Below are 26,084 nucleotides of genomic sequence, written 5' to 3'. Positions count from 1 at the left end.
ACAGGCACCATGTCTGTCCAAACAGCTTGGGAAGCCTGCGACAAAATCGATACGCTATTCATTCTTGTCTGCTCTGTCTTCTGCTGGCTTATTATCCCGGCTGTCGGGCTCGCCTACTCTGGCTACTCCACTCGTTTCAATAGCATTGCTTCGTTCTACCCAGGCCTTTTGGCGGTCGCCGTCTGCTCGATCCAATGGTGGATGCTGGGATATTCGCTCGCTTACGGTGAAGGCAATGGCTTCTTTGGGGGCTTCAGCAAAGTATTTCATATCGGCGTCCTCGCTGAACCGGTTGGCTCGATTCCTGAGATTCTCTTCTCAGAGTTTCAGCTCATCTTCTGCGCGACCGTGTGCGCTATTGCAATCGGAGGAGCTTGTGAGCGCGGTCGGCTCCTTCCATTGATTCCATTTATCTTTGTAAGAGCAGTCTCCTCGTCCCTCAACATTTGCTAATTTCTCTAGCTCTGGTGTACATTCATATATGCTCCTCTAGCCCACATGGTCTGGTCGGAGAACGGCTTTCTCGCGAATCTTGGTGCTCTCGACTTTGCCGGAGGCACTCCCGTGCATATTTGCAGCGGTGCCACCGCCACAGCAATGAGTGTATACCTTTCCTACCCCCTGTTTCGGTCGCGACGCTCTCAGATTCGAACCCCGCAGCACTTGTTATTGCATCGGCCACACAACACTTTGTGCCAACTGCTAGCCCTGATCATCATATGGAATGCGTGGCTTGCCTTTGACGCGGGAACTACGCTCGCTCTCAACTTCAAGAGTGTCATGACTGCCTGCGTGACGAATCTCTGCGCCTCCTCAGGCGCTCTCACCTGGGCGAGTCTGACCTACTGGGAGACCGGAAAGTGGAGCTTGGACAGCACTTTCTTAGGCGCGATCGCAGGACTCGTTCTAATCACGCCGAGCGCAGGCTTCATCGACATGAGCACGGCAATGGGTTTTGGCGTCCTAGGTGCTGCATGCGGGTATCAAGCTCTCAAAATCAAGTTAACCAAACGAGCGAAGCTTCTGCGCTGGGTCGACAACGGGGACACGTTTGCTACACACTGCCTGGGTGGGTTCTTGGGCACGATTGTAACTGGCCTATTTGCGCAACGAGAAGTCGCAGCATACGACGGCGTCACCGACATCGTCGGCGGGTGTTTCTTCGATGGCAACTGGAGACAGCTAGGAATACAAATCGTCGAAGCGCTGATCGGGTTCGTATGGAGCTTTGGGGGAAGCTACATTCTGTATGCCTTGGTGGACTGTGTGCCCGGTTTTGAGGTATTGGCGACGGATGAGTACGTGCACCGCCCCCAGCTTATGAACGCAACTAACTTTAGTAGGGACGTGATCGCGGGAATGGACAAATCCCAAATGGGCGAATCTCTGCACGAGGAACAATGGGCTGGAGAAGAAGATTACCATCCCTTCGAGGGAATTCGCTTGTAACATTCAGGTCAGCGCTAGCGCCGTCCAGTCAGAGTAACAACATTATTTTCCATCCTCTATATACCACCATACTGCCAAAAATATAACCTAGTTGAAGACAACAGTCTTGTGTCCGTTGAGCAGGACTCTCCGCTCAGCGAAGTACTTCACGGCCGTCGCCAAGACATTGCTCTCAACGTTGGAACCGGCATGGGTCAACTCCTTGGGGCTCATAGCATGGTTGACGCGAACAACATTCTGCTCAATAATCGGACCCTCATCCAAATCACTGGTGACAAAGTGCGCGGTAGCACCGACAATCTTAACACCACGGTCGAAAGCCTGGTGGTAAGGCTTAGCACCCTTGAAGCTGGGCAAGAAGCTGTGGTGGATGTTGATAATCTTTCCAGACATAGCCTCGCACAGCGTAGGCGATAGAACCTGCATGTAACGGGCCAGAACAACCAGATCGATGTTGTGTTCGCGGATGAGCTCCAAGATGCGTCCCTCCTGCTGGGGCTTGGTGTCGGCGGTGACGGGGAGATGCAAGAAGGGGATGTTGTAGGTAGCAGCCAGGGTAGCGAAATCGGGGTGGTTGGAGACGATCAGAGGGATCTCGATGGGGAGCTGGCCGGTCGAGGCGCGGAAGAGGAGGTCGTTAAGACAGTGGCCGATTTTGGAGACCATGATCAGCACGCGTGGCTTGGAGGAGGCGGGGACGAGCTGGAAGGTCATGGTCAGGGACTCGGCGGTGGGCTGGAAGGCGGCGCGCAGGTCGTCGAGGGACTTGGCAGGGGAGGATTCATCCTTGAAGTGCACGCGCATGAAGAAGCGCTGGCTGGTCGGGTCGCCATATTGGCTGCTGTCGATGATGTTGAGGTTTTGTTGCACCAGGTAGGCGGTCACGGCGTGCACGATGCCCGGGCGGTCGGGGCAGGAGAGGGTGAGGATGTAGCTCATGGTGGTGGTTGCTGCTGAGGGATACCAAGGTGGTGGGGTGATGTTGAATCAAGCAGTGGGTTGCTCTTAGGAATGACTTCAGTTCCTGACAACGAAGCAGAATTGAATTTCGGCCGTTGGGCGCCCCGCCGCGAAACAGCGAGGATCTATGCCCGGTTTCGGTCATGATTTGATGACTCAGGCGGGGTGCGGTGATTGATAAGATTAGGGCTTGTTTATAGGGCTACGCTGCAAGTCACATGGTCTGCATTGGATTTCCTCTTTGGGCTCGTGAGATGGTTGTCCCGTGCGGATTGCCGGATGCACAACGGCATTGTCTCCTGCTTATTGTGGCGGCGCCACCAGACTGCCGGATTGCCATTTTGGTAAAGGGAACGGTCTCCTTTGAGGTCGCTTGTCACGATGGCTTCAAGATTGGGCGACGAGGAAACCAGTCTACTCTACGTGCCATGCCGGGATGCGGTCCGTATAGCCGTAACATATCCGTGATCATGGAATTTTGAGATAGGCAGCATGCATTTGCAAAGGTATAAGGAGCTCGACTTTCCCCTATGATCATCATCACAGCATTCGCATTCATCACAGCAGAACTCAGAAGCCCAAGAGCTCAAGCAGTGAATCGCAATGTCTTCCTTTCAGATCTACCGAGCAGCTCTGCTGCTCTCCATCCTTGCCACTGCCAATGCTCAGCAGGTTGGAACCTACACCACTGAGACGCATCCGTCTTTGACCTGGCAAACCTGCACCAGCAGTGGCAGCTGCACTACCAATAACGGCGAGGTGGTCATTGATGCCAATTGGCGCTGGGTGCACTCGACCTCCAGCTCCACCAACTGCTACACCGGCAACGAGTGGGACACCTCGATCTGTACCGACGATGTGACCTGCGCCGCGAACTGCGCGCTCGATGGTGCCACTTACGAGGCGACCTACGGTGTGACTACCTCCGGCGACGAGCTGCGCCTGAACTTCGTCACCCAGGGCTCCAGCAAGAATATCGGGTCCCGGCTGTACCTCATGAGCGATGACAGTACCTATGAGATGTTCAAGCTCCTCGGCCAGGAGTTCACCTTTGACGTGGACGTTTCCAACCTCCCCTGCGGTCTCAACGGCGCGCTGTACTTCGTCGCCATGGACGCTGACGGCGGCACCTCGGAGTACTCTGGCAACAAGGCCGGCGCCAAATACGGTACCGGATACTGCGATTCGCAGTGCCCCCGCGACCTGAAGTTCATCAACGGCGAAGCCAACTGCGACGGCTGGGAGCCCTCTAGCAACAACGTCAACACCGGTGTTGGCGACCACGGCTCTTGCTGTGCCGAGATGGACGTCTGGGAAGCGAACAGCATCTCCAATGCCTTCACCGCACACCCATGCGACTCCGCCAGCCAGACCATGTGCGACGGCGACTCCTGCGGTGGAACCTACAGCGCCAGCGGCGACCGCTACAGTGGCACTTGCGACCCCGACGGCTGCGACTACAACCCCTACCGTCTGGGCAACACGGACTTTTACGGCCCCGGCCTGACTGTCGACACGAACAGCCCCTTCACCGTCGTCACCCAGTTCATCACCGACGACGGCACCTCCTCCGGTACCCTGACCGAGATCAAGCGGTTGTACGTGCAAAACGGCGAGGTCATCGCCAACGGCGCCTCCACCTACTCCAGCGTCAACGGCAGCTCGATCACTTCCGATTTCTGTGAATCAGAAAAGACTCTGTTTGGCGATGAGAACGTGTTTGACACGCACGGCGGTCTCGCAGGCATGGGCGAGGCTATGGCGAATGGAATGGTCTTGGTCTTGAGTCTGTGGGATGACTACGCCGCTAACATGCTCTGGCTCGACAGCGACTACCCCGTTAACTCGTCGGCCTCAACACCGGGTGTGGCTCGCGGTACTTGTAGCACTGACTCGGGTGTCCCGGCTACTGTGGAGGCGGATTCACCCAATGCGTATGTCACGTACTCGAACATCAAGTTCGGGCCCATTGGCTCGACTTACTCCAGTGGATCTTCTTCGGGGTCGGGGTCTAGCTCCAGCTCGAGCTCTACTACCACGAAGGCGACTTCGACGACCTTGAAGACTACCACGACGACCAGCAGCGGTAGCAGTTCGACCTCGGCGGCGCAGGCATATGGACAGTGTGGTGGACAGAGCTGGACGGGTCCGACCACTTGTGTGAGTGGATACACTTGCACGTATCAGAATGCGTACTACTCGCAGTGTTTGTAGATACCTTCTGGACGATAGTGGAGACGACAGTGTGGGGAAGATTAGGGATTAGGTAGTGAAGTGATAGTTAGCACACGTACTACAATTTAGTTGGGATTAGGGAGCAATATGACATGATCACTTGACGCCGAATCTACCAACCACTTTCCTCAAGTCACACTACACTATACCAATACTATATTAAATTAACTTCCCGTACCCGACGCCCAACCTAGGCACAAACCAATCAATCGATCAATCAACCCTCACCTGATAACTCCTTCCCCTCTCCTCACATATCTGCAGACCATCCGTGCGGAAAGCCTAAAGTAGTGCTGACATGACCAGCGCCAACCCCAGACACACCACATGGCTGGACGGGATATTCTCCGCACCCAATACATGCATCCTCTGCAGGAAGCTTGGCTTTAGTTTTCCGTTCCATTCCCCCTTTCCCGAAGCGATGACGATCCGGTCCTTTCCGGATCAGCAAAGGGGAAAGAGCATGAACCAAGTTACCTACAAACCGGTTGGTTCTTGGTTTCTTTTGCGCACCCGTGACGAATCCGGTCGCCCGCTCTTGTTTAGGAAATGGGCCGATGGGTGTCTGATGAAGTGTTATGGATTGTCGGTCCGGCTGCCGGGTAGTTGGATAGTATTCTGGCAGAATGTGCGATGGTTGGTGATGGGATGGATATAAATGACTGGTTTCATCTGTCTTGACAGAATGGTATGAAGCACAGCCAGAGAAGAGAAACGGATACTGTGTGACAGAGCAAGATGAAGACTCTCTCCCTTGTAGCTGTCCTGCTCGTTCAAGCCTGGACTGCGAGTAGCAGTCCGAGGGCGAAGCGGTCTTCGGGCTTTCAATGTACCTCTTCTTCCTCTACTACCCTTTCTGAAGATACATATTGATAAGTGAGCAGGGTTTGGTAGCAATGAGTCCGGCGCTGAATTCGGCTCCGGGAATATCCCCGGTACTTTGGGCACGGATTACATCTGGCCTGATGCGACGGCCATCGAGACGCTGCATAGTGCAGGGATGAATATCTTTCGCGTGCCGTTTCTCATGGAGCGATTGGTGCCTAATGAGTTGACTGGTGCGGTGGATGCGACGTATATGACTGATTTGAAGGCTGTGAGCTCCCCTACTGGGTGTAAGACGCGCTGATGTTGATGATAATGGGGGTGTGGTGTAGACGGTGCAAGCCATTACAGATCTGGGTGCTTATGCTGTGGTTGATCCGCATAACTTTGGGAGATAGTATGTCTTTCCCTTCCTAGCCTCTCATTTGGTATGGAACTAATATCATATGCTATCCAGCTACGGTAACATCATCACCTCGACCAGCGACTTCGCAGCCTTCTGGACCACCGTAGCCAGCGAGTTCACCGACAATGACCTGGTCATCTTCGATACCAGTACCTACCCTACCTCCTCCCAATCTTCAGCAGCATATACTAATAGCGAATAGACAACGAATTCCACGACGAAGACCAAACCCTCGTCCTCAACCTCAACCAAGCCGCCATCACGGCCATCCGCGCCACCGGCGCCACCACGCAATACATCTTCGTCGAAGGCAATTCCTACACAGGCGCCTGGACCTGGACCACCACCAACACGAACCTCGTCAACCTGACCGACCCCAACGACCACCTCATCTACGAAATGCACCAGTACCTGGACAGCGATGGCTCCGGGACGAGCTCGACCTGCGTCAGCTCGACGATCGGTGCGGAGCGCATTGCCGATGCCACGAGCTGGTTGAGGGAGAATGGGAAGCAGGCGGTGTTGGGAGAGTTTGCGGGCGGCGCGAACAGTGTTTGTGAGGAGGCGGTCACTGGCATGTTGGATGCAATGGTCGATGCGAGTGATGTTTGGTTGGGGGGTATGTGGTGGTCTGCTGGACCTTGGTGGGGGGATTATATCTTTTCGTTGGAGCCGGATGATGGCATTGCGTATGAGTATTATTTGAGCGTGTTGGAGGGGTATACTCCTGGTTCATCCTCTTCTGGGTCTTCTACTACGAGTGCAGTGACGAGTGCCAGTAGTACGTCTGCTGCTGGGAGTGCTACTACGAGCAAGGTGACTACTACCACTGCTGCTGCTACTGCTACATCGACGGCTGTGGCTGCGCATTATGCGCAGTGTGGTGGGCAGGGATGGACTGGGGCGACGACTTGTGCGGATGGATATACCTGTACGGTGGAGAATGCGTGGTATTCTCAGTGTTTGTAACTGCTTAGCTCTATGTCGCAATGGAGTGAGAATGATATGTGATGTTGTATACCAACTACTGATAGTTTGGAGAGCTCGGCTAAGCGCGTTCCCGGCCGGCAATGGGAATTGCCGCGGATCAGCCCCGAAGGGTTTATCCATTTCTGCGGGGTGTGATTGGGTGCAGTGAGGCATATGCAGTGAGACAGGGTTAAGGTTATTTTATGTTGAGAATCATGTGCAATTCACATTGTATTGATATGTAATTTCATATTCCCTTCTACTTTGTACTTGACTTAGGGTGCTGTGGATAGGTTGTGAGTGAGGTGGAGTACGTGTCTTTTCTGAGAAAAGAGTATGATTCAATTGTTGTGATTTGACCGAGGCAGCTCAGAGACTTCCTGACTCAAAGAATATGTATGAAACGAAGTAAATAGTAGAGGAGTTAGGCATTGGAGTGTGCTGAGAATACTCCATAATGAGGGCTGAACTGATAGATCTGGAGGATTGGCAGCGCACGTGCCATGCCTCAACATCCACAATGTTAGAACCAGATATTTCTCTTATTGGATAGGGCTGATTGAATAATGGACAGAACTTGAATATTATAATAAATCAAGTGATAATTGAACCCTTGAGCATACTTGAGTATTTCTGCTGTATCGGCAACCCCGGATTGCCGGTCGCGGATGCCGGCTCCCCGCATTACCGCATTGGGCGAAATGTCGGCTGCGCTTCTCGCCTTCATTCCCGATCGCATCTTTGGCTCTTCCTCTTCATCTTCTCCTGTCTCCAGGGGACTATGTTCCGTGCCATTGCTCGATCACCCCTCTTCTCTACTATTCCTACCAAACGCGCACTCCTCCCTCTCACTCTCACAGCCTCCCTCTTCACCCCTACCGCCCCCGCCAACATGAAGCATCATCTTATGGTCGGTACCTGGACCCCTCCAGGCCGCATCTACACTGTCGCCTTTGACGATGAGGCCCTCACTCTCGACCTCGTCAAGAAGACCGACATCCCCGAGGCTGAGCCCATCTCCTGGATGACTTTCTCGGTAGGCATAGCCTTCAATGCATCCTCCACTGCTCTCTGCTCACTCTCCTCCAGCATGATAAGAAAGCCATCTATGGCGCCGCCATGAAGAAGTGGAACAGCTTCGCCGTCCACAGCCCCACGGAGATTGTCCACCAAGCCTCTCACCCTGTTGCTGGTCACGGTGTGTATTCCTTACCACTAAACCACTTGATCCTGCTAATTCCTCAGAACTCGCCGCCAGCGCCGACACCAACACCCGCGCCATCTTCGTCCTCGCCGCCCACAAGCCCCCCTACAACGTCTACGGCAACCCCTTCTACAAATACGCCGGCTACGGCAACGTCTTCTCTGCCGGTCCCGATGGCGCTCTCGTCGAGAACATCCAGAACTACGAGTACGAGCCCAACACCGGTATCCACGGCATGGTCTTCGACCCCACCGAAACCTACCTCTACTCTGCCGATCTCCAGGCCAACAAGATCTGGACACACCTGAAGGACCCAGAAACCGGCAAGCTGACCCTGGTCGACTGCATCGAGGCTCCCTCTCCCGATGACCACCCCCGCTGGGTCGAGATGCACCCCAGCGGCAAATACCTGTACGCCCTGATGGAAGCTGGCAACCGTCTGGCCGTGTACGTCATCGACGAGCGCACCCACAAGCCCGTATACACCCACATCACATACCCCCTGTTGCCCCAGGGTCTGCCCCCGCGCAACAAGTACCGCGGCGACGTTACCTTCACTACCCGCAGCGGCGAGTACCTCTTTGCCACGACCCGTAGCAACCACTTCGATGTCACGGGATACATCACGGCGTTCAAGCTGGGCCCGAACGGTAACATTGAGAAGCAGCTGTTCATTCACCCTACGTCGACGAGTGGTGGACACTCGAATGCGGTTAGCCCGTGCGACTTTAGCGATGAGTGGTTGGCGCTGTGCGATGACCAGCTTGGATTTGTCGAGATCTACCGCTTCAAGGATGAGACATTGGCTCGGGTTGCGCGTGTGGATATTCCTGAGAAGGGATTCGGTATGAATGCTATCTGGTATGATTAATGGAAAAGTATATAGAATGTAAATAGACGATGATATGCTTGATGCCTCTGCAGAGGATAAACCAAAATTATTGCAAAATCCTAAAAGCGATAGTACAGGAATCACCAGAAGTATCTCCTACACTACTAACTGACTACAGAGTAGAACAACAATCCCGCATAGAATGTAATTGGCACCTCAACATAGACTAATACAAACACGTACTCACTACCACAGCTATGACACCCTACCATTATTATTTCTAGCTTACTAGATCAGATCACTGCTAAGATTCCGCCCTAACCGAACTGATATTCCCTCCCAGAACTATCCTCCTACATCTACTAAAACTTATAATCAAAACCAGTACAAAATATCTAGCAAAAGCGCAAGTGTTCAATCACAATATGACAAATCAGAACCTTCCAAGACACTTCCATAACACATTATACATGGCAAGATATAATAGCACTGAATAATATGCATCAATACCCAAATCCCCACCTATACCACGCTTGAAATAAATAACTCATCCCGAATGAACCCGAACAGGCCCAGAACCACAACCGCCCATCTTCAGACCCCTTAGCTTCAAACCCCATCCAAGTTTCAAAGTATAAATCCCGAATACAAATCCCGATTCACACCATACAATAACCCTATAACACAGTATACTAAGGTGATATCTGCAAGCAATCCTTGGTTCTTGTTCCTTGGCTAGGACTGACTGTGGCCACTGTATAACTACTGGTGATATATCATATTATATCATATCATACTATCCTGTCATGTCATGTCATGTTATGATGTTCTCCACTACCGGCTTCGTTAATTATAAGTACGTCGCTAACGGCGGCAGGATCCTTCTTACTGTTTATTATACGAATACGAATTCTGGTAGGACGTCGAGTAGTATATTTCTTGGCTTAGTGGTCAGTGCGTCTAGAACATACTACAGTATGTATATAATAGTAGAAATTGATTCCTCACGACGCCGTTAACTGGTAATTCATCAGTAGTTTACACCTCCCAAGCACCGTAACTCCCATTAACCACACACTACTCTACGAAGTATAGATAGTAGTAGATAAATATACTTCTTGCATCGGCTGTATTCTCCGCCCAACCGGGATCTATCCCGACTCGATACTTCAACTTTCCCTGCATATGCGAACTGTCAGCAATTGATTGATCGATCGGTCGATCGATCATCAACCACCGAATCTGACCTATCAATCGAGAACTATCTACGTAGTCCGGGGTTCGTCCGAAATGCCAGATCCCGATGCAAGTCTACCAAGCTTTTCTAGATCTGACGAGTCCACATCACTGCCAAGTACTCCGTATAGTACGCGGTTTCACCATGAAATTGGATCGGTAATGAAGTAAATCATTATATTCATGCGCTCGCTCTATGCAACATGCTATAGATGCAATATATGCAATGTTCATTAATCCCAAAATATCAGGGAAATCAAAAAGGAAAAAGCATAAAACAAAGGAAAGATCCACCCACTCCAGCCCAATGCAACCCAAATAACGTATACACCCAGGGGAATCGATCAATCGGAAAAAAGTCAAAGGTATCAGTATCAGACATGCTCCCTCACCCCCACAGTACTATGTGACGTGCCTCCCGAGGAAGTTTGCGTCACTTCAAACGTCCGATGGATACCTAATCCCATGCCTAATTCCAAATCAGACCCCTCGGGGATTGTTCCATGCGTCCGCTCCGCGTTACCCGAGGATCCCGTCAGCCGTTCCTCGCTGCTGTTCGATGACCCGCCGCGCCAGAGTCGCGTATCGGGGTCCACCTGGCTTTGGATCGTCGTTACGGTCACGGCCAGTTTGTCCGGCCGGAGACGGTTCTGCACGGCGGCTTCGTCGAGCGAGCCTAGCGGGTAGGGCCGGTCGTGGCTGCGTCCCATGCCGCCGCTTTTGCCGAGCGGGCGCGAGCCGGAGGGACCGGGAAATGGGGATGCGTCGTAGTTGTGGTCGGCGCTGGAGCCGAGCCATTTGCGGAGAAGGGGGCGGAGGGTGGCGAGACTGCCGGCGGTGATACCTAGACCGCATTCGATGTTGGACCAGAGGGCGATTTCGACGGTTGCGTCTGGTTGAGGTTAGTAAGGGGTTTGTGCGGGTTGGGATAGAGTGTGGGAGGCGTACAGAGGAAGTCCCAGTCCGCGAAGGTATGTACCCATGGAATACGGATGATGGTGGCAGAGGAGGCGCTGTTGGAGTTGGTTAGTTTCATCGGCTATGCTTTGAAGCAGTGAGGTTACATACATGCATGCCATACTCAGAATGCCCACCACAGCCATTTTCGTTTTATGCTTCATGTGCAACTTGCGCACAAGGAAGATGGGCAAAAGGCCGACGGTAAAATCGCACAGCGCTGCAAACCCACTGTATACGTAAGTCATGGCGATGACGATGTGAATGTCCATGCAGTGGCCGTGAATATCCGGGTTGAAGGCCTTGCGAGTCCAGAAGTAGGCGAGTGGCTTGCACTGCAGCAACATGATGAACATGAAGACCATGCCGGCAATGACGGTCAAGACCATGACGGTCCAGAGGATCCAGATATGGAGGCGTCGAACAGTGATGCGCATCAAGAAAATGCAGACGGAGATTTTACAGGCGACGGCCGCAAAACAATAGGCAATTTCACAAAACCACCAGTACTATAGTCGGCCCAGGTTAGGTTGGATGTGTGAGGGTAAAAGGAAAGGAGTACCGACCTCCATGGCGGTTACACGCTGATGCGCATCCAAGTCTTTGAAACGTCGTCCAGTACCGTATAGACTGCCTCCAATCATGCATCCCGAGAACATGGCGTAGAAGCCCTAGACATGCTGCTGATTAGAACACCATGCGTTGAAGTCAATACAGGATAAGACGTACCATGGCCACCACCATGGCCCAGTCATCCCAGCCGAAGGCTCGCACGATCCATCCGCGCACGTAACATCGTAGTATGACAGTCACACATGCAACTGACATAAAGGCGGCCGCAACCGCCTTGACCTCGAGGCTGCGGTCATCCTTAGCCATGCTACAGACGCAGTCGAGGCATGTTCGAGAAAGCTCAGCTCAGCTCCCGCGGGGTGGGGATGACCCAATATATGAGAAGGCCCGAAATGCCGGGGAGGTCCAGAACCAGTACCGGGACTAGCAGTAGACACGAAGCTAATCGCGTCGGATCCCAAACGGTGCAGGACTAGTCGGGTCGCAGATGTTCATCCGTCCTCCGCCAGGAGACGGTGATGGGCTTGTGCGCACTCCTAAAAGAGAAGGCGATCTACGTAGGACTAACTTGAGCCAGGCGAGCTGAGCAGGCTCGCTTAGTTGGACTGCAGGAAGTGTCAATTTGTTTCTACTTTTGCAGATGTTGGACCGTGTCCACGGTCCAGTATAATTGCGGTGGATTCAGGGCTGGCAGGCCGTTGTTGGGTCTTGTTTGTGGATGGGAGACGTGAGCGGACTCCCTTCGAGTCAGGGCCCGTCTGCGAATGGCTTCTTGATTTCTTAAGCGTGTTTGCGATTAGTCCGAATTTGGAGGTGGAGGAGATGCTGCTCCAGCCTGTCGGTAGTTTCAGTGCATCAGTGGACGTCGATTGGGTGCGTGGTGCTGTCGATCCACTTCGGTCGGATTTGCCACCAGGAAAGGAAGCATCCCCGACGGACGAGTCAGGGACGGTGCAGAAATTTTATACTCTATCGGGACAGGGGCCGTCCCTCTCTAACTGTCATGGGTAGGGAGTCCCCGAATGCGAGGGGTAGAACCATGGATGGTAGGGAGTTTAGGTTGTTGGTTTGGCACCTGGGAGTTGCTGTGGTTGCGGTGGATTGAATCCAGGGGCTGGGAAGAAGAGGAACCGCGTTGCTTAACCGACGCGTTCCCAGCAAAAAGAGAAGTACAGAAAACAGTAGGAGAAGGAGAAAAACCCCTCCAACTTTCCAGGAGTTACTGTCCAAATTGTTCAGACATCTTGTGTAGCAAAATCCCCGCCCCGTCAGAGATTGACAGCCTCACGACTCAAGCAGATCCTCTGCTATTTGGGAAAAAAGAGGGCTTCACCGGGTCTCCTTCGCCCGCACGGAAGCCCATCCGGAGGGTGGGGATAGCCCGCCTCGAGGCACGGATGGCAAACAACAAATTGAATGAATGCAAATAATGTGGTATGAAATCTCCAGCCATCAAAAGGAATTGCCACTATTGACTGTCGCTCAGATCCAATGCGGCATGCATCAATAGCCCGCTTCTCGAACGGTGTTGAATGCTCTGTGTGGATCCCTTCAGTATGTTTTGATTTTGACACTGAGCCATATCGACCACTCATGCCAGAAACCATTCATTTCAACCCGGTCAAATTGATGCCTACCTTTAGTTAGCCCGGCGGATTACAATCCTGACTCCGACTGCAGGATGCAGGATCATCTCAGTGAGCAATCGTACTGCTCCTGCATGGGCCCCTCCCCTCCTCCCTCCTTTTTGTGCAGGTCCCAGGCGGACGGTAGCCTCTTGACTTTCTTTTCCCATTTGGAGGAAAGTCGCGGACGCTAAAATGCCTGGCACAGGAACACTAAGCGGATCTAACAGGGTCGATGGAGCGATTGATAGAACGCAAGAGCAGTCGACTAGCAGCACACTGCAGACAGCAGGCCCGCATGCCGAAGTGTAATTTAAATTGGCGTTAATTTTAGAAAGAAGTCCCCGAGCTGATCCCCAGTCAAGGCCATTGTTCCCTCTGAGTCTGGCATGTGAGCCCGACCCAAAAAAGATAACAGGAAAATAATACCGGCACATATATGGGGACCACACTGCGTGGACCTTCTTTGACTGCTGGCTGACGTTGGTCCCCGACGAAGGAAGGGCCTGTCACTAAGAAATCCAGTTTGGCCGTTTCACCATCGGCAGGCCATGAGGAGTCCCAACGTAATCCTCATCTCAGTGACACACAGGCGTGCGTAGGAAAGGACCATCTTGCCACATGGAAGCCATTTGTCCGAGCGCGTCCGCAGCACGTGGCGGATTTTCCAAAAAAGAAACGACCAAGACGATTGACTGCGATAGATCAGATGCTGCCACTATCCGAGTTCCACCGCACACAAAACAGCCGACCAGCAACAAGAAAACATAATTAAAATGAAATGCTTCTCACGGAATCGTAGCCCTCGCAAGTCCGCGGAAGCCCGGCAACGTACTAAACCAGGGTTGTTCCGCAATCTCCGTCGATCGGAAACCGTTTCCAGAAAGAAAAAAAGTCCCTCGCAGCTCGCCACACACACAAACAAACAGTAAGCAATGGTGCAGCAGGAACTCCTTCCCCCCTGAAGTCCGCCTGTAATAGTTGCTTTTTTGATCTTCGTCTTGATCTCGGCACGTGCAACGGACAGGGACTGGCGGGATGAGTGACATTCCTAGAACATTCCTGATCGGCTACTTAGTGCCTGTCTTGCTTTTTCTGCTTTGGAGACTAGTCTTCTGACCGGTCTTCTTCAAGGAATCCCCAGTGACTAGCCAGGCTAAATTTTCGTATCCCTGCAAGGAGAAGACGGCTAGGATGAACCCATTCCCGCTGTTATAGCACGGTTAGGAGAACTTCCTGCAGCATGAGCATCCCCTGAGGACGGCTCACGTCGAGAAGCTAGCGACTGATTGCCGTCAAATCTGCATGTTCGCAATTCAAGTACTCTGTCAGTCAGCCGTCTTTGAGCGAAGCTCATCGCTGTCTCCGAATGACGGCTCGCAGGACCCTTTTCGAACTCTCCACTGCTTGATGCCCAACAGAGTATTATTATAATGACATCCGGATATCCCCTCAACAGGAAGTTCAATGTGCTCAGGCCCAAGTACCATCTAAACCTGGTCAGCATCATTAGTCTACGGACAGTCGGTCTGCCTATGGCCCAGGCTAGCCGGAGTGACCTACACCGACCAGGTGCAAATCAATGCCAAAGAGACAACAACGTTACGAAATCGCGGCCTGGCTCTGTTGGTACACCTCGTTGTTCCGTTCATCCGGTGTCTAGAAGTTGCAAGACCATGATGTTTCACGCACTTGTCGAACAATCAAGTTCCGTACCGCAGGTGACTGTTCGAGTGGCAACTAGTGGAATCGACCTCGATGAACAGACTGCCAGGTCAGCAGATGTCTGAATAATCAAAGTCACGACGCAGTCCTGCATGCACTCATCCTACCGATGGCTGCATACCCGGGTTACTCAACCCACCAATTGCTTTGACCGCATCCAATGGAGGCATGGCTTCATTGCAATTGGAACCTTGTCCAAACTCACTGTACAACCTCGTGTAAACTTCACGTAGGCAAGGGCAACTACCCCCGGTCGGCCCTGACTTTCCGGAGTATACTCATGCCGCGGCGTTGGTACTTAAAAGGGGATATCATGCCATCAATCGTACGATTGTTGACCGCTGCTCTACGCACAGGCATAATGCTCCTATCAAGGAATAGTAAGGTTCCTCCTAGACAACATGTTCCTTTCTAGTCGCAGGGAACACCTTCCTCATCGCTCTTGGCGGCTATCGAACATTACCCGAGGATTTTGGGTTATTGCGTAGCACTGGCGTCTGGTATCCTGCTCTATAAGTATGATTTAGTTATCGTGGGAAATGTTTCCGCTATGCCGGGGTTTCAGTAAGCACTGTTTCGAGTTGTGTCTTCGTAGCATCTCTAACCTCGCGAGACGCGATTTCGGCCACCGATTGAACGGAGCACTCATCATCCCGTCCTTATGGCTGAGCCTATGGGACGTAGCTAGCCCCCTTGGCGGTCTGTTTGGCGCTATAACCGCAGGACAGCTACAAGATGGTGCCGGACGTCGCTTTTGCTTAGCCTTCGCGGCTGTACTGTCAGCAGCTGCAGTTGCAGTCGCGTACATGTCGAACGTTCCGGATGATATAGATGCCCGCCGAGCAATCTTTCTGGTCGCAAAGCTTGTGCAGGGTCTCGCTGTTCATATGATCACATGCACAACCCAAACATGTATATCTGAGATCCTGCCTCCCGTGCTGCGAGGCCCCATGCTGGCCTTCTTTCCGATCTTCATCCTCCTAGGTCAATTGATGGGTTTGTAGTGGTGTACAAGTCTCTAGATATTACCGGAAACCGATGAATTAAGAATTGATTCATCTCACAGTGGCCGTTCTCTGCATTACCACTGCTAGTTGCAGCTATTCTCCCCGAAAGCCCGACGTATCGAGTCGCAAAACTATTTCGAGCAACTACGGGCATTCATTGAAAAAGAGGATCGAGACGCGGCAAGCAAGGCGATTGGGTACCGTGACTGCTTCAGAGGCGTCGACCGGCGGCGTACCATAATCGTCATGTTTGCGAACCTCATCCCTTCGTTTTTCGGTCTACCCTTATTATCTAAGACCCGCTATTTTCTGCAGTTAGTCGGCATGGAGCACCACAGAAGCTTTCTGTTTCTACAAGCTGGCATTGGATTGGGGCTGGCAGCTAACCTCATCAGCATGCAGACCTTGTCCAGATTTGGACGTGTGCCTCTGATTATTGTCAGCCTAAGCGTCTCGACCCTCGCTTGGATGTGTATGGGGATTGCCGACTGCTTCCCGGGAACTATTAGTGTTTGGCAAGTTGTCTGGAGATGATATGCAATAACCAAGGCCAATGGTCGTTCAGGTACACGGGAATCACACTAGTCACGGTAATCGCGGCCTGCGGTATTGGTGCATGGCCAGCATCCTACGCTATCGGTGGAGAGGCATCGTCTCTGCAGCTTCCGGCCAAGTCCCCAGGTTTGGGCTGGTTCGTTTCCGGACTCACCAGCGTCGGTTTCAACCTCATTTTACCGTACATCTTCAACCCTGATAGGGGGACCCTACGCGGTAAGACCGGTTTCGTATGTGCGGGCTTCTCGGCCATTGCCCTCGTGGGTGCATGGCTTTACGTGCCAGAGATGAAAGATCGGACGCCCAGCGAGATTGACGATATGTTTGAAGCAGTCGTACCTGCACGGCAGTTCAGAAAGTGGTCCCCACTGATTGCTGATCCACTTTCTTCGGATCGTTCCCCACAAGCATGACTAGCCGACGCAGGCAACCAATCCACCGGCGCGTCAGTCGAGTACGAAATTTGTTCAGCCCGAGCTGTCCCTGGGTGTGAGAGCCTTTTAGGAGCAGATCGACAGAAAGCCCAGCCGATGGATCTTCTTCTCGGCTCGAGCCAGAATGCACGGCCAAGGACAGCCTTAGAGAAAGACGTGCCAAGCCATGGCAGCCTGTAGTACATCAGTTCTAGAGGTTAGAAGAACGACCTGAAGGCCATTTGCGAAGACGTATGGAACAAAGGAATTTGAAACGGCCACACAGAACCATATTCAACGGCTGTCACAACAAACCCACTTAAGCAAAACTCGTATGATCATGAGCTACAAAACCTCATTTGACATGTGTCATTTCGTAATATGAACTAGATACAGGAAGTCATAAATGAAATCTACTAGCCTTATCGTTTCGTATATAGCGTTTCTGTGGGCCTCACAACGGCGGCACGGAATGCTCGGGCACTGTGAAACGAGGTTTGGGGCAGAGTCCATGGACAGAGAACCTTGGACTCGCCATTCCCCGAACGAAGTCCGTGAAATCAGTGGGGCGATACTTCGCATCTTGGTAAAGCAGCGTTGTTCGGCACGCTGCTGGTAGGTCGAGCTCTGATGAAAGGAGTCTCGGCAAGAGTGTGGGCTTTTGGTCGCGTCATAGAATGAGACTCGCGGGCAAACCGACGGGCTGCTATGGAACCCAACCCATGTATAGGCACATATACCATGTGAAGAGGCCGATCATCCCTGAGCTTCAGCAGCAGCCTGAATGGTCTTCTTCTTGCCCTTCCTGTAGACACGCTCATCGTTCGGATCGAAGCCTCCCTTACCCCACAGCGCCCAGTCCTCGGTTTCTCTCATATAGTCCTCCGGCGTGAACGAGGTACCGTCGGCCTTCTCCTTCTCCAAGAGCTGGAAGAACCTATCGTAGTCGATCCGGGAATGCCACTTGCCATTAACGTGGAACCGCTCGGACGCGATGAGCGCGCAACAACTGTGAGCATGCTCGGCGGCGATACCATACTTCAGACCACGGCGCTCTAGTTCTGCGTTGAGAGAAGTGACAAACTGCTGGATTTCTTCATAGAAAGGAACGTTCTGCATTGTCAGTCCAGCTCCGGCGCTGGTGCTGGTACCGCAGTAAGTCACGCCTTTGATTTCAATAAAGCAAGGCAGAGCCTTCTCAACCAGGTTAGCGTATCCAATCACTTCATCGTCAATGTTGAATCCCTTGACCAGCGTAAGACGGAACACCGTCCGCTGGTAATGACGCTTTTCCCGGAGGATGTCCAAGCAGCGCTGGAAACGTTCCCAGAAGTCGCGGTGCAGAGGCCGATCGATCTTACGTAGGCTCTCGCGGTTACTAGCATCGATGGAGACATAGAGTTGCGTCACCCGATGCAACGTTTCAAGCTGGTCGGGGTGTTGGGCGTTACAGACAAGGAAACTGGAGATGTGTTCGCTGTGCAACATGTCCAGGAAACGATTAATATGGGGATAGAAGATCGGCTCGCCGACCAAGCTGAGAGCACAGTGACGGATCCGCATAGCCTCGGCGAAACGCTCCGCACGCACACCCGGGACACCACGCATCATCTTGATCTTCTTGTAATGACCTTCCTTGACTCCATTGAAAATGAGTTCCGGATCATCCACCTTCCAACGCCAAGTGGTGCCGACAGGATTGGTACCATGACGCCAGCAGAAGATACATTTGTTGCTGCAAGAAAGCGAAGGAGTTGCCTCCATGCACAGGTGAGAGCGAATACCGTAGAATGAGAACTTATAACAGGAGCCACGACCGCGCAGGGCGGACTTGGTCCAACGACAGATCTTGACACCAGAGTGCGAACCAACAATGGTATATCCTTGCTTAGTCAGAGAGGCATAGGTGGGCGAGGTCTTGGGCACCATCTCTTTCTCAGTGGCGGGCGCAGGCGTCTTTCCACCCGTAGTGAAATCCACTGGGATAGGGGATCCGGATGCAGCGTCCGAGCTGAACTTGATATCTTCCAGGTCGACCACCGATTGATTCTTGTTCTTCTTCCGACCGTTTGCCTTGTCAGAGTCCGAACCTTCGTCGTCCAAGTCCTCCTCATCACTTTCGAGCGGATCACCACTACCAGGGACACCTTCACCTAGGCCGCCATTTTCGACAATATCACCGAGAATATCCTGTAGGCCGCGGGACCACTCGTTCAAGGCCGAGTCCGCATCGCTCTTGACATCTCCAAAACCAAGAGGGTAGGCCCTCTTCCTGCCTGTGAGTTTCGCCATCCAGCGATCTAGTTCCTTGGCCTGTGAGCAGAAACCTTCTTCTTCGGTAGGCCATCCTTCCCTGTCGCCAAACCCGAAGACAGAATAGCCAGCGAGACCAGACAGAGGTGCAGTGTCAATGCGGAAGTCATGATGAGTTTCATCGAGGTGACCGAGGAAGGTGTTCAAGATGGTATCGATGTTGTAAGTCGGAATCAGCATGCAATAGACATAGCGTGTTCCTGGCGAAGTCGAAGGGGGCTTCGGGGCGCTGATGAAGTAGTCGTCGAAATCGACATAGGACAGGTCGTGAATCTGGGGGGGAAGGAGGCCTCGTTCCCGATTTTCAGGATCGGCCCGATCGCGCGCAGCAGCACGCAAATCTTCCAGCAAAACTTGGGCATATCTCTCGGTGTTTGCGGTCAACGAAGCGAAGAAGATAATAGGTTGAATGAAGGAGACAGGGGGTTCCTGGTCAGAACCTCTACGCCGACCAGCAACCTTTAGTGGCTTCTTTCCTGTGACCCGCTTCGGACCGCCGGCCTGCTTATGCGACGCGTCCTTCTCCACGACCGAGGGCTTTGAGTCGGCTTTTACATCCTTCTCCGTAGACTGGCTGATGGTCTTATCACGTTTTTCCGGGGAGTGGCTGCGAGGCGACGACGGGATGGAGGAAGCAGTAGCAATCTTGGACTTGGGCTGCAGCTTACGATAAGCGCGAACGAGAACGACAAGGGTAGCGAGAGCGAGGAGGAGAGGCAAGCGGTAGGAATGCCAGAAGGCCAAAAGACCTAAGAAGATGAACTGTTAGTACTTGTGAGGTAGCAGAGAACGAGGCAAACAACCTTCGTTTGCAGATGCCTCCATGTTGAGTGTATCAAGATGAACAAACGAGTTCCGTGTGACAGTGGTGGGATTTGAGACCCCTTGTGGCCGCGTGAAGACTCAAAGAGGCGGGCCAGATAGAGAGTATGGGCGGGGGAGCACTGGGTGAACTAGTAGTAGTGAGAGGGGTTGACGGAGTCCTGGGGACACATCGCAGTAAGCGACTGGATCGGTACTTGGGCGAAGGCGAGTCGCAAGGACCGAAAACAATGAGACTAGCACAGCCCAGACCTTTCTCTTGAGATAGAGGTCAATGCTAGATAGTAGTTGTTCTGGGGTAGGATGGATGACTTCCTTGGGATTTTCGAGGAAATTTTTGGCTTCAGCGGCGAGGCCTCTGATTGGCTCCCGCACTGAACTGCCCGATGGGGAAGGTACTTTAGCAGTCGGAGTGTGTTAAGAATTTGAGCCAAAGAGCTCTTGTATCTAGAATGCTTAGAATAATTTATTTTGTTATTTCTAATATGATATAATTACAGGTTTGGCTTGGTTTCAAATAAGAGTTCCAAGAAGAAAGGAAGTGTAAGATGTGGTGACACCAATTTCCGATATCCCTTGTACTAGATTAGTCGGATGGTTGCCCTTTTGGCTGAGCTCCCGGGTATTAATAATATACTATATATGTATGGGCTCAAGTTGTTCCGGATAGTGTCAATGCTTCTCAGTCGTACTTCAATAAGATTGATCCTATTAGTTATTTCTGATAACATGAGATTCTACATACAAGTTCAATATCAATGTGATGCACTGATGACCGCTAAATCATAGATAGCTATTCCACGGTAGATGGCTGGACCGCTGGATATGGTAGTATATCCAGCAGAATTTGGCTATGAGAGGAGAAACACTATCAAGCAAAGATCGTATTGTGGAAAAGGAGGCTGTCTAGCCACGTGACATACAAAGCATCACCCAGATTGATTTGCAACCATTTTTATTGATACTGGGTAAAGTCTGTATATGAGGATTTAATGTCAACAGAATCTAGTGTCGATTCAAATCATCACTAAGCTATTCTCCTCAACCGGGAAAACTTCAGCCCCCCTCCCCATATTTCTGCCCATCGCAAGCCTGCCTTGCTGACAGTATTCACACAAGGTAAAGCAGGCTTTGTAGAATATCAGAATAATTAAGTAAACCTCTTTGCAGCTATAATACATCACTCTCTATTTTCTTAGCCTCTTTAAGCTTGACTTGCTCAGGGTATATACAAATAAGACTTGCCATGCTTCAAAAAATATTTCCCTTAGCTTTCCTCAAGCTTCCGTGTCTCGCCGGAGATTCATGCGAACAACTCTCTTAAGAAATGAGGATTATTTTCACCTAATATTTCTTCATGCAGCCGCAAAAACTTGAGTCTCAATTCCTCACCCTCCTTAGACTTGCGCATGCGGTATCGGTATATCAACACACCTGCTTTGCTTTCAAACACTTCGACCCATATATTCTCGGCTTCTTTAAGCTTGCCTTGCTCGCGGTATACTGACACAAGATCTGCCATGTTTTGAAATACTTGGTCCAATATTTCTTTGACTTCCCTAAGCCTGCCTTGTCCACGGTAAATTGACCCAAGATTTACCATACTTTGAAGAATACTGGGATGTTTCTCACCAAGTACTTCTTTTTGCAGCTGTAATACTTTATCCCCTAATGTTTCAGCCTCATCAAGCCTGCTTTGCCAATAGTAGATTGACACGAGGTCTGCCATGCTTTGAAGAGTGCTGGGATGTTTTTTTACCAAGTACTTCTTGTTGCAGCTGTAATACTTCATCTCCTATGTGCTCAGCCTTAATTAATTTAGCATGCCGAGGTTGAAATAGCCTAAATATCGACTGAGCAAATCTTTCTCCTTGTATCTGCGGTACCTCAATTGTGGTTGGATCAACTTACGTTGATCGGCCCTGCTCACTGTATAGCTGTACGAGACTGGCCATTCCTTCAAGAACATGGGGGTGTGTATTACCAAGCCTTTGCCGCCGTAATTCCAATACCTTGATCGCAAAGGCATCTGCAGGTATAGGATTGCCTCTCGAAATGTGTGGTCTTCTGAGGCCCTTCGGCAAACACAACATTTCCTGTAACGTATGTTCGATGGTGGAGAGCTGGTATCTGGGATCTCTCTCTTTGCATATTGATACCTCGATATATATGTCTTCCACTGGTAGATTGTAGTTCGCCTGGACTGAGTTTTCCGAAGCAAGACCAAGCAGTGCATACACTCTATCCCTTATATCTGAACTTTTATGCCTTCCATATGTCATCAGCAAGTCCGAAAGGGGTAAGTGCTGGTCATCTTTAGGAAGGCTATCCCAGAGTACTTTCTGTGCGATCATCACCGAACCTGTACATTTTGAGATACCCAATGAATCATGGTGCACGACATGGGTTTTTATCGTCTGGCGAAGAGATGCCAACTGATGCTAACTAAAGCTCTTTGTGCCGCGGTAAAACATGACGTGTTTTGCGAGCATGAGCTCTTGAACAATCCATATTCGACTCCAATATGGTTGCTCCAGTAGACTTTGTAATACTTTCTCCAAGGCTGATCTGGTTTCTTGAGCTGGTAGACCTGGATTTGCGATACATTTGATAGCGAGGTCACTGGAATCAGTGGCTTGGCCTAGCCATACCACCGTAAGTTCTGCTCCGGCATATATATCCCTCATCATGTTGACTTGGTGATTCCGCTCCGAAATACTGGACTGATTGATACATATTGCGTCAATCCAGAAGAGCTGCCATCTCCGGCATAATCTCATGGTACTCAGAAAGTTCCCCAGATTTTCTTGCACGTGAAACTCCATATCATCCAAATCAATTGGTTGCCTGTTTTGCGGAGAACCCCAGGTATATGATAAAGCAACGTAAGATGGACAGCAGGTTCGGTCGACAACATGTAGTTTGCAGCGAACGGTTTCAGACGGTGAAGATGGCAGTAATTCAAGAAGCCTAATACATTTAGAGGACGGATCCAAAGGATAATAGGTGAAAGCTTGCGCCATTTGACAGATGTAAAAAATCGCTTTGTAGTTCGTACTGAGCTTGTTGAACTTGTAATACTTGTGATATATTGACCCGGCACTTGCAAGATGATTCTTCGTTGACTATTTATCCAGCCTAGTTATCTAGTCGGGCTGACAACATCCTAGCCTCACAGCCACATGATGACGTGGTCGGGCACCCACATGTGACAGGGTCAAATTCAACTGCAACAGTGTCAGATAGTCAGACCGAAGCCGAAAAGAGTAACCTAATCAGAGTTGAAGAAATTTTGATATTGGAAGAGATCTATTACAATATAAACTTTTATTAGTGTCAAATAATCTAAGTTTATGGCCTCTGGGTCGACACCTGTATGCATACCCACATAGAATACCAGCGTCATGAAAGAACTTGGCATTCATGGGTCCCATAAGCAAATCATCCTCCGAACAGATGAAACCCATTCGGATGGCACAGAAGTGCTACCGTTAATGAGCCATGCTAACAAAGCTTAACTGACTGTCTTTAACATCGAAATACCACAGACTCCTTGTTCCCAATGGGTTTCTACTATACGTGGATTGATATTCTTATCTGCGTTGCTGACATTGCCCAGAAAAGAAAATTGGCCACATAGATGTGATTCCGCCAAATGCGATCCCCCCATTCTCACTGTAGTTGATACTACCCAAAACCGATCCATCTTCCGACTGCGTCCAGGTGACAACTGTGTGCTCAATGTCCTCTATCCAGAAACATTTACCAAGCGTTTTGCGTCGACCATCGATAATCATCATAGCCACTATAGGAATCAAAGAACAAGTTTAGTCCATTCCCAGTGACGTTCATTTTTTGGCCAGCGTAGAGCCCCGTTCGTGATAACCGATTTCATGTAGATAGTTGCCTTTCTTGTCAAGTCATGGTTTTGGATTTTTGTAGTAAGGATGTACCAATTATTGCCAGATATACCGATACTTTCATTATTGACGACGGCGAGTAGTAGCGGAGGTGGAGGCGGCTGACAGTGTTTCAAACATACAGGTGGAGGCGTTGGAGAGCGTGATGGTAATGCAATAGGTGAGGGCTGTTCAGTGAATCAGTACTCGTCTTCCTTGGATCCATTCCTCAATTGCGTCAACATACAGTTCTCGGGGGCAACGGGGGCGGCGGTGGAAGTTCCTAGCATGTTTTATTAACATTTTACTAGTATACTCGTCAAAAGCGAACCAATGTACAGTACTGTCGTGCTCGAAGAATAGCCTAAAGTCAGTATTAGCATCCTTTCACACACAGACAGCCGATAATGGGGCATAATACCGAGTAGTCGAAATACTGCTCGGAGGTGCTATGTATAGGGCCCAATATTAGCATGGAGGTAAACCTAGAAATCCTTCTCGAATTCTCTTAGTCTAGATGGCTGTAGCCCTTCCACTGGTCCAAACTTAATGATAGTTTAACAGTACTTTCTAGATTCAATGACGCGAAAGACTGACAACTGCAACGTGTAGCATATATATAAAAAGAGACGATGAAAAGCGTACGATGGTAAGTAATTAGACTCACTCTTTCATCGTACCCAGAAATGTATAAGAATAATCTGGTTTCTTAAACTCGGACAACTGGATGCCATGAGATGAAGCCATAAACGCCAAGTTATAGGCTTTTTATAACCTCCAGGTGGGTAGGACCTCCCTATCTTCTGATTCAGTAGACGGGTCCATGTCTATGCTAATATTCACAAGTCATAGTTATACTTTATATATGCAATCCATCATGATTTCTTTTTACTTTTTTCCCATGACATATGAATTGACAACCGACCTGTGAATCCCATGAACCCATGGTATACTGAATACCTAGGTAGCAAAGGGTAATTTAAGGGCTGTTGCTTACTGCATATTTGGCAATCTCTTAAACCCTGGCCGGGTAATACCGGTTATAATACTGCTCTTTCCTCCATTATCTGTTCGGTAGATGCCGACAATATTGACCAACGCATATGCACTTTAGGAGTTCCAGTTGATAGTCGTATGTATGGTTCTCCCAAACCATGCCACATCTTGCCTACACTTAGCAACGGCAACATATGACAATAGCCATACCGTGTTCGAGGTAGTAGAATCATTGTTCTGTGCAAGGAGAAGCTTCTGCAATTCACAGAAATGATCACTTCCGGCTCGCTCAGGGTAACGATAGAAGTACCTATCAGTTAAGATCGAAAAGCCATCTGAGGAATGAAAGAGTGACTGCTGGCAGGCCCTTCATCTGATGCTTCTTTTTTGGGGGACGATATAGCTTCCGGCTGGTGACGTGAATGGGCAGGCGCCAAGAAAAATGATTCAATACTGACAAGTAGTAGCAGGCATACCCCATAAGCCCCTCTGAGGTGATGACTCACTTACTATTTTTCAGGTGCGAGCTTTTCAGCATTGCAAAATCAGAATGACACCAGCAGTGGAATCGTAAGTGGGCAATCACTAATTATTGATTCACTACCTGAGATTAACATACGACCTAGCTTCAAATCACAGAAGGACAACACTAAACCCCAAAATGACAGTCGAAAGACAAACAAAGAGAAATCAGTGCATGAGCTTCACAAAGACGAGCCTGTATGTAAGACCTATAAGTGATTAATCCATCTACTAGTAAATGTTAACCCTGATCTAGCATGGATTAGGCTCAGGCTCCCACCAGCAAACTTCTGGTTCCCCTGTGACCGTCAGAGCAGATGACTTCGATTACTTGCACGGTAGGATCTCTGTATTGAAGAGATTATAGTATATACTGAATACAGGGGTAGCCGCTCCTGGAGCTTTCAAGTGCGCTTTGTGCCGCCAGTGGCACACAAAGAGATGTCCGTGGTTGATCAATTATTAGAGCAGCTCTAGTACTCTGTTCACTTATATGAAGTCGGTTCTTTAGGGGGCTCTAATGTGGTGTCAAGGCTAGTAATTTTAATTATTCTTTATTGT

The 26,084-nt window shown here is 50.5% G+C and overlaps 12 protein-coding genes across 12 annotated transcripts; 6 read left to right on the top strand and 6 right to left on the bottom strand.

Moving 5' to 3' along the window:
• Positions 1 to 9: 9 nt before the first annotated feature.
• BO87DRAFT_347890 (ammonium transporter) lies at positions 10 to 1,449 on the top strand (the record flags this gene model as incomplete). Its single annotated transcript, XM_025620944.1, has 2 exons — positions 10 to 417; positions 463 to 1,449. The coding sequence occupies 2 exons, from the start codon at positions 10 to 12 to the stop codon at positions 1,447 to 1,449; spliced, it is 1,395 nt and encodes a 464-aa protein (XP_025485184.1).
• On the bottom strand, positions 1,444 to 2,503 carry BO87DRAFT_371871 (formyltetrahydrofolate deformylase). The gene has a single exon (XM_025622144.1). It carries the CDS (start codon positions 2,386 to 2,388, stop codon positions 1,537 to 1,539), a length of 852 nt encoding a protein of 283 aa, XP_025485183.1. The 5' UTR covers positions 2,389 to 2,503; the 3' UTR covers positions 1,444 to 1,536.
• Positions 2,504 to 3,012: 509 nt separating this feature from the next.
• cbhB (putative 1,4-beta-D-glucan-cellobiohydrolyase) lies at positions 3,013 to 4,623 on the top strand (the record flags this gene model as incomplete). Its single annotated transcript, XM_025620943.1, has 1 exon — positions 3,013 to 4,623. One exon carries the CDS (start codon positions 3,013 to 3,015, stop codon positions 4,621 to 4,623), a length of 1,611 nt encoding a protein of 536 aa, XP_025485182.1.
• A 759-nt stretch (positions 4,624 to 5,382) lies between these two features.
• egl2 (putative endoglucanase) lies at positions 5,383 to 6,844 on the top strand (the record flags this gene model as incomplete). The annotated part of the gene is made up of 5 exons (XM_025625704.1): positions 5,383 to 5,473; positions 5,529 to 5,740; positions 5,802 to 5,866; positions 5,927 to 6,024; positions 6,078 to 6,844. 5 exons carry the CDS (start codon positions 5,383 to 5,385, stop codon positions 6,842 to 6,844), a joined length of 1,233 nt encoding a protein of 410 aa, XP_025485181.1.
• Positions 6,845 to 7,736: 892 nt separating this feature from the next.
• On the top strand, positions 7,737 to 8,919 carry BO87DRAFT_392383 (lactonase family protein; the record flags this gene model as incomplete). The annotated part of the gene is made up of 3 exons (XM_025625006.1): positions 7,737 to 7,880; positions 7,934 to 8,042; positions 8,090 to 8,919. The coding sequence occupies 3 exons, from the start codon at positions 7,737 to 7,739 to the stop codon at positions 8,917 to 8,919; spliced, it is 1,083 nt and encodes a 360-aa protein (XP_025485180.1).
• Positions 8,920 to 10,300: 1,381 nt separating this feature from the next.
• Positions 10,301 to 11,981, bottom strand: BO87DRAFT_371869 (putative integral membrane protein). Its single transcript, XM_025622143.1, has 5 exons — positions 11,803 to 11,981; positions 11,640 to 11,744; positions 11,185 to 11,582; positions 11,065 to 11,129; positions 10,301 to 11,008 (listed from the first exon to the last, which is right to left on the bottom strand). Exons 1-5 carry the CDS (start codon positions 11,950 to 11,952, stop codon positions 10,491 to 10,493), a joined length of 1,236 nt encoding a protein of 411 aa, XP_025485179.1. The 5' UTR covers positions 11,953 to 11,981; the 3' UTR covers positions 10,301 to 10,490.
• Positions 11,982 to 13,130: 1,149 nt separating this feature from the next.
• BO87DRAFT_5129 (uncharacterized protein) lies at positions 13,131 to 14,154 on the bottom strand. The gene is made up of 3 exons (XM_025629344.1): positions 14,107 to 14,154; positions 13,284 to 13,966; positions 13,131 to 13,183 (listed from the first exon to the last, which is right to left on the bottom strand). The coding sequence occupies exon 2, from the start codon at positions 13,706 to 13,708 to the stop codon at positions 13,286 to 13,288; it is 423 nt and encodes a 140-aa protein (XP_025485178.1). The 5' UTR covers positions 13,709 to 13,966; positions 14,107 to 14,154; the 3' UTR covers positions 13,131 to 13,183; positions 13,284 to 13,285.
• Positions 14,155 to 14,950: 796 nt separating this feature from the next.
• Positions 14,951 to 16,971, top strand: BO87DRAFT_392381 (MFS general substrate transporter; the record flags this gene model as incomplete). Its single annotated transcript, XM_025625005.1, has 5 exons — positions 14,951 to 15,045; positions 15,465 to 15,560; positions 15,610 to 15,992; positions 16,113 to 16,475; positions 16,553 to 16,971. The coding sequence occupies 5 exons, from the start codon at positions 14,951 to 14,953 to the stop codon at positions 16,969 to 16,971; spliced, it is 1,356 nt and encodes a 451-aa protein (XP_025485177.1).
• A 756-nt stretch (positions 16,972 to 17,727) lies between these two features.
• On the bottom strand, positions 17,728 to 21,628 carry BO87DRAFT_392379 (flavodoxin and radical SAM domain protein; the record flags this gene model as incomplete). The annotated part of the gene is made up of 5 exons (XM_025625004.1): positions 17,728 to 19,713; positions 19,744 to 20,046; positions 20,088 to 20,186; positions 20,239 to 20,399; positions 21,541 to 21,628. The coding sequence occupies 5 exons, from the start codon at positions 21,626 to 21,628 to the stop codon at positions 17,728 to 17,730; spliced, it is 2,637 nt and encodes an 878-aa protein (XP_025485176.1).
• Positions 21,540 to 22,675, bottom strand: BO87DRAFT_5114 (uncharacterized protein). Its single transcript, XM_025629341.1, has 2 exons — positions 22,018 to 22,675; positions 21,540 to 21,948 (listed from the first exon to the last, which is right to left on the bottom strand). The coding sequence occupies exons 1-2, from the start codon at positions 22,458 to 22,460 to the stop codon at positions 21,792 to 21,794; spliced, it is 600 nt and encodes a 199-aa protein (XP_025485175.1). The 5' UTR covers positions 22,461 to 22,675; the 3' UTR covers positions 21,540 to 21,791.
• Positions 22,403 to 23,202, bottom strand: BO87DRAFT_5118 (HET domain-containing protein). The gene has a single exon (XM_025629342.1). The coding sequence runs from the start codon at positions 23,127 to 23,129 to the stop codon at positions 22,548 to 22,550; it is 582 nt and encodes a 193-aa protein (XP_025485174.1). The 5' UTR covers positions 23,130 to 23,202; the 3' UTR covers positions 22,403 to 22,547.
• Positions 23,203 to 25,551: 2,349 nt separating this feature from the next.
• On the top strand, positions 25,552 to 25,989 carry BO87DRAFT_420814 (uncharacterized protein; the record flags this gene model as incomplete). The annotated part of the gene is made up of 4 exons (XM_025627026.1): positions 25,552 to 25,571; positions 25,628 to 25,721; positions 25,780 to 25,861; positions 25,913 to 25,989. 4 exons carry the CDS (start codon positions 25,552 to 25,554, stop codon positions 25,987 to 25,989), a joined length of 273 nt encoding a protein of 90 aa, XP_025485173.1.
• Positions 25,990 to 26,084: the final 95 nt, after the last annotated feature.

Source organism: Aspergillus neoniger, assembly GCF_003184625.1.
Source record: "Aspergillus neoniger CBS 115656 unplaced genomic scaffold BO87scaffold_1, whole genome shotgun sequence".
NCBI classification, from domain to species: domain Eukaryota; kingdom Fungi; phylum Ascomycota; class Eurotiomycetes; order Eurotiales; family Aspergillaceae; genus Aspergillus; species Aspergillus neoniger.
This window is presented reverse-complemented; position numbering and strand designations above follow the sequence as displayed.

Excerpts from the sequence above, each read along its gene's own strand:
- BO87DRAFT_371871 (XM_025622144.1), bottom strand. The coding sequence starts at position 2,388 with ATGAGCTACATCCTCACCCTCTCCTGCCCCGACCGCCCGGGCATCGTG.
- BO87DRAFT_371869 (XM_025622143.1), bottom strand. The coding sequence starts at position 11,952 with ATGGCTAAGGATGACCGCAGCCTCGAGGTCAAGGCGGTTGCGGCCGCC. Across the intron at positions 11,583-11,639 it reads AGCGTGTAACCGCCATGGAG|TACTGGTGGTTTTGTGAAAT; the intron begins GTCGGTACTCCT and ends GGCCGACTATAG. Across the intron at positions 11,130-11,184 it reads ATTCTGAGTATGGCATGCAT|CGCCTCCTCTGCCACCATCA; the intron begins GTATGTAACCTC and ends CAACTCCAACAG.
- BO87DRAFT_5129 (XM_025629344.1), bottom strand. The coding sequence starts at position 13,708 with ATGTGCCGGTATTATTTTCCTGTTATCTTTTTTGGGTCGGGCTCACAT.
- BO87DRAFT_5114 (XM_025629341.1), bottom strand. The coding sequence starts at position 22,460 with ATGATCGCACAGAAAGTACTCTGGGATAGCCTTCCTAAAGATGACCAG. Across the intron at positions 21,949-22,017 it reads AGTGAGCAGGGCCGATCAAC|GCTATTTCAACCTCGGCATG; the intron begins GTAAGTTGATCC and ends GTCGATATTTAG.
- BO87DRAFT_5118 (XM_025629342.1), bottom strand. The coding sequence starts at position 23,129 with ATGGCGCAAGCTTTCACCTATTATCCTTTGGATCCGTCCTCTAAATGT.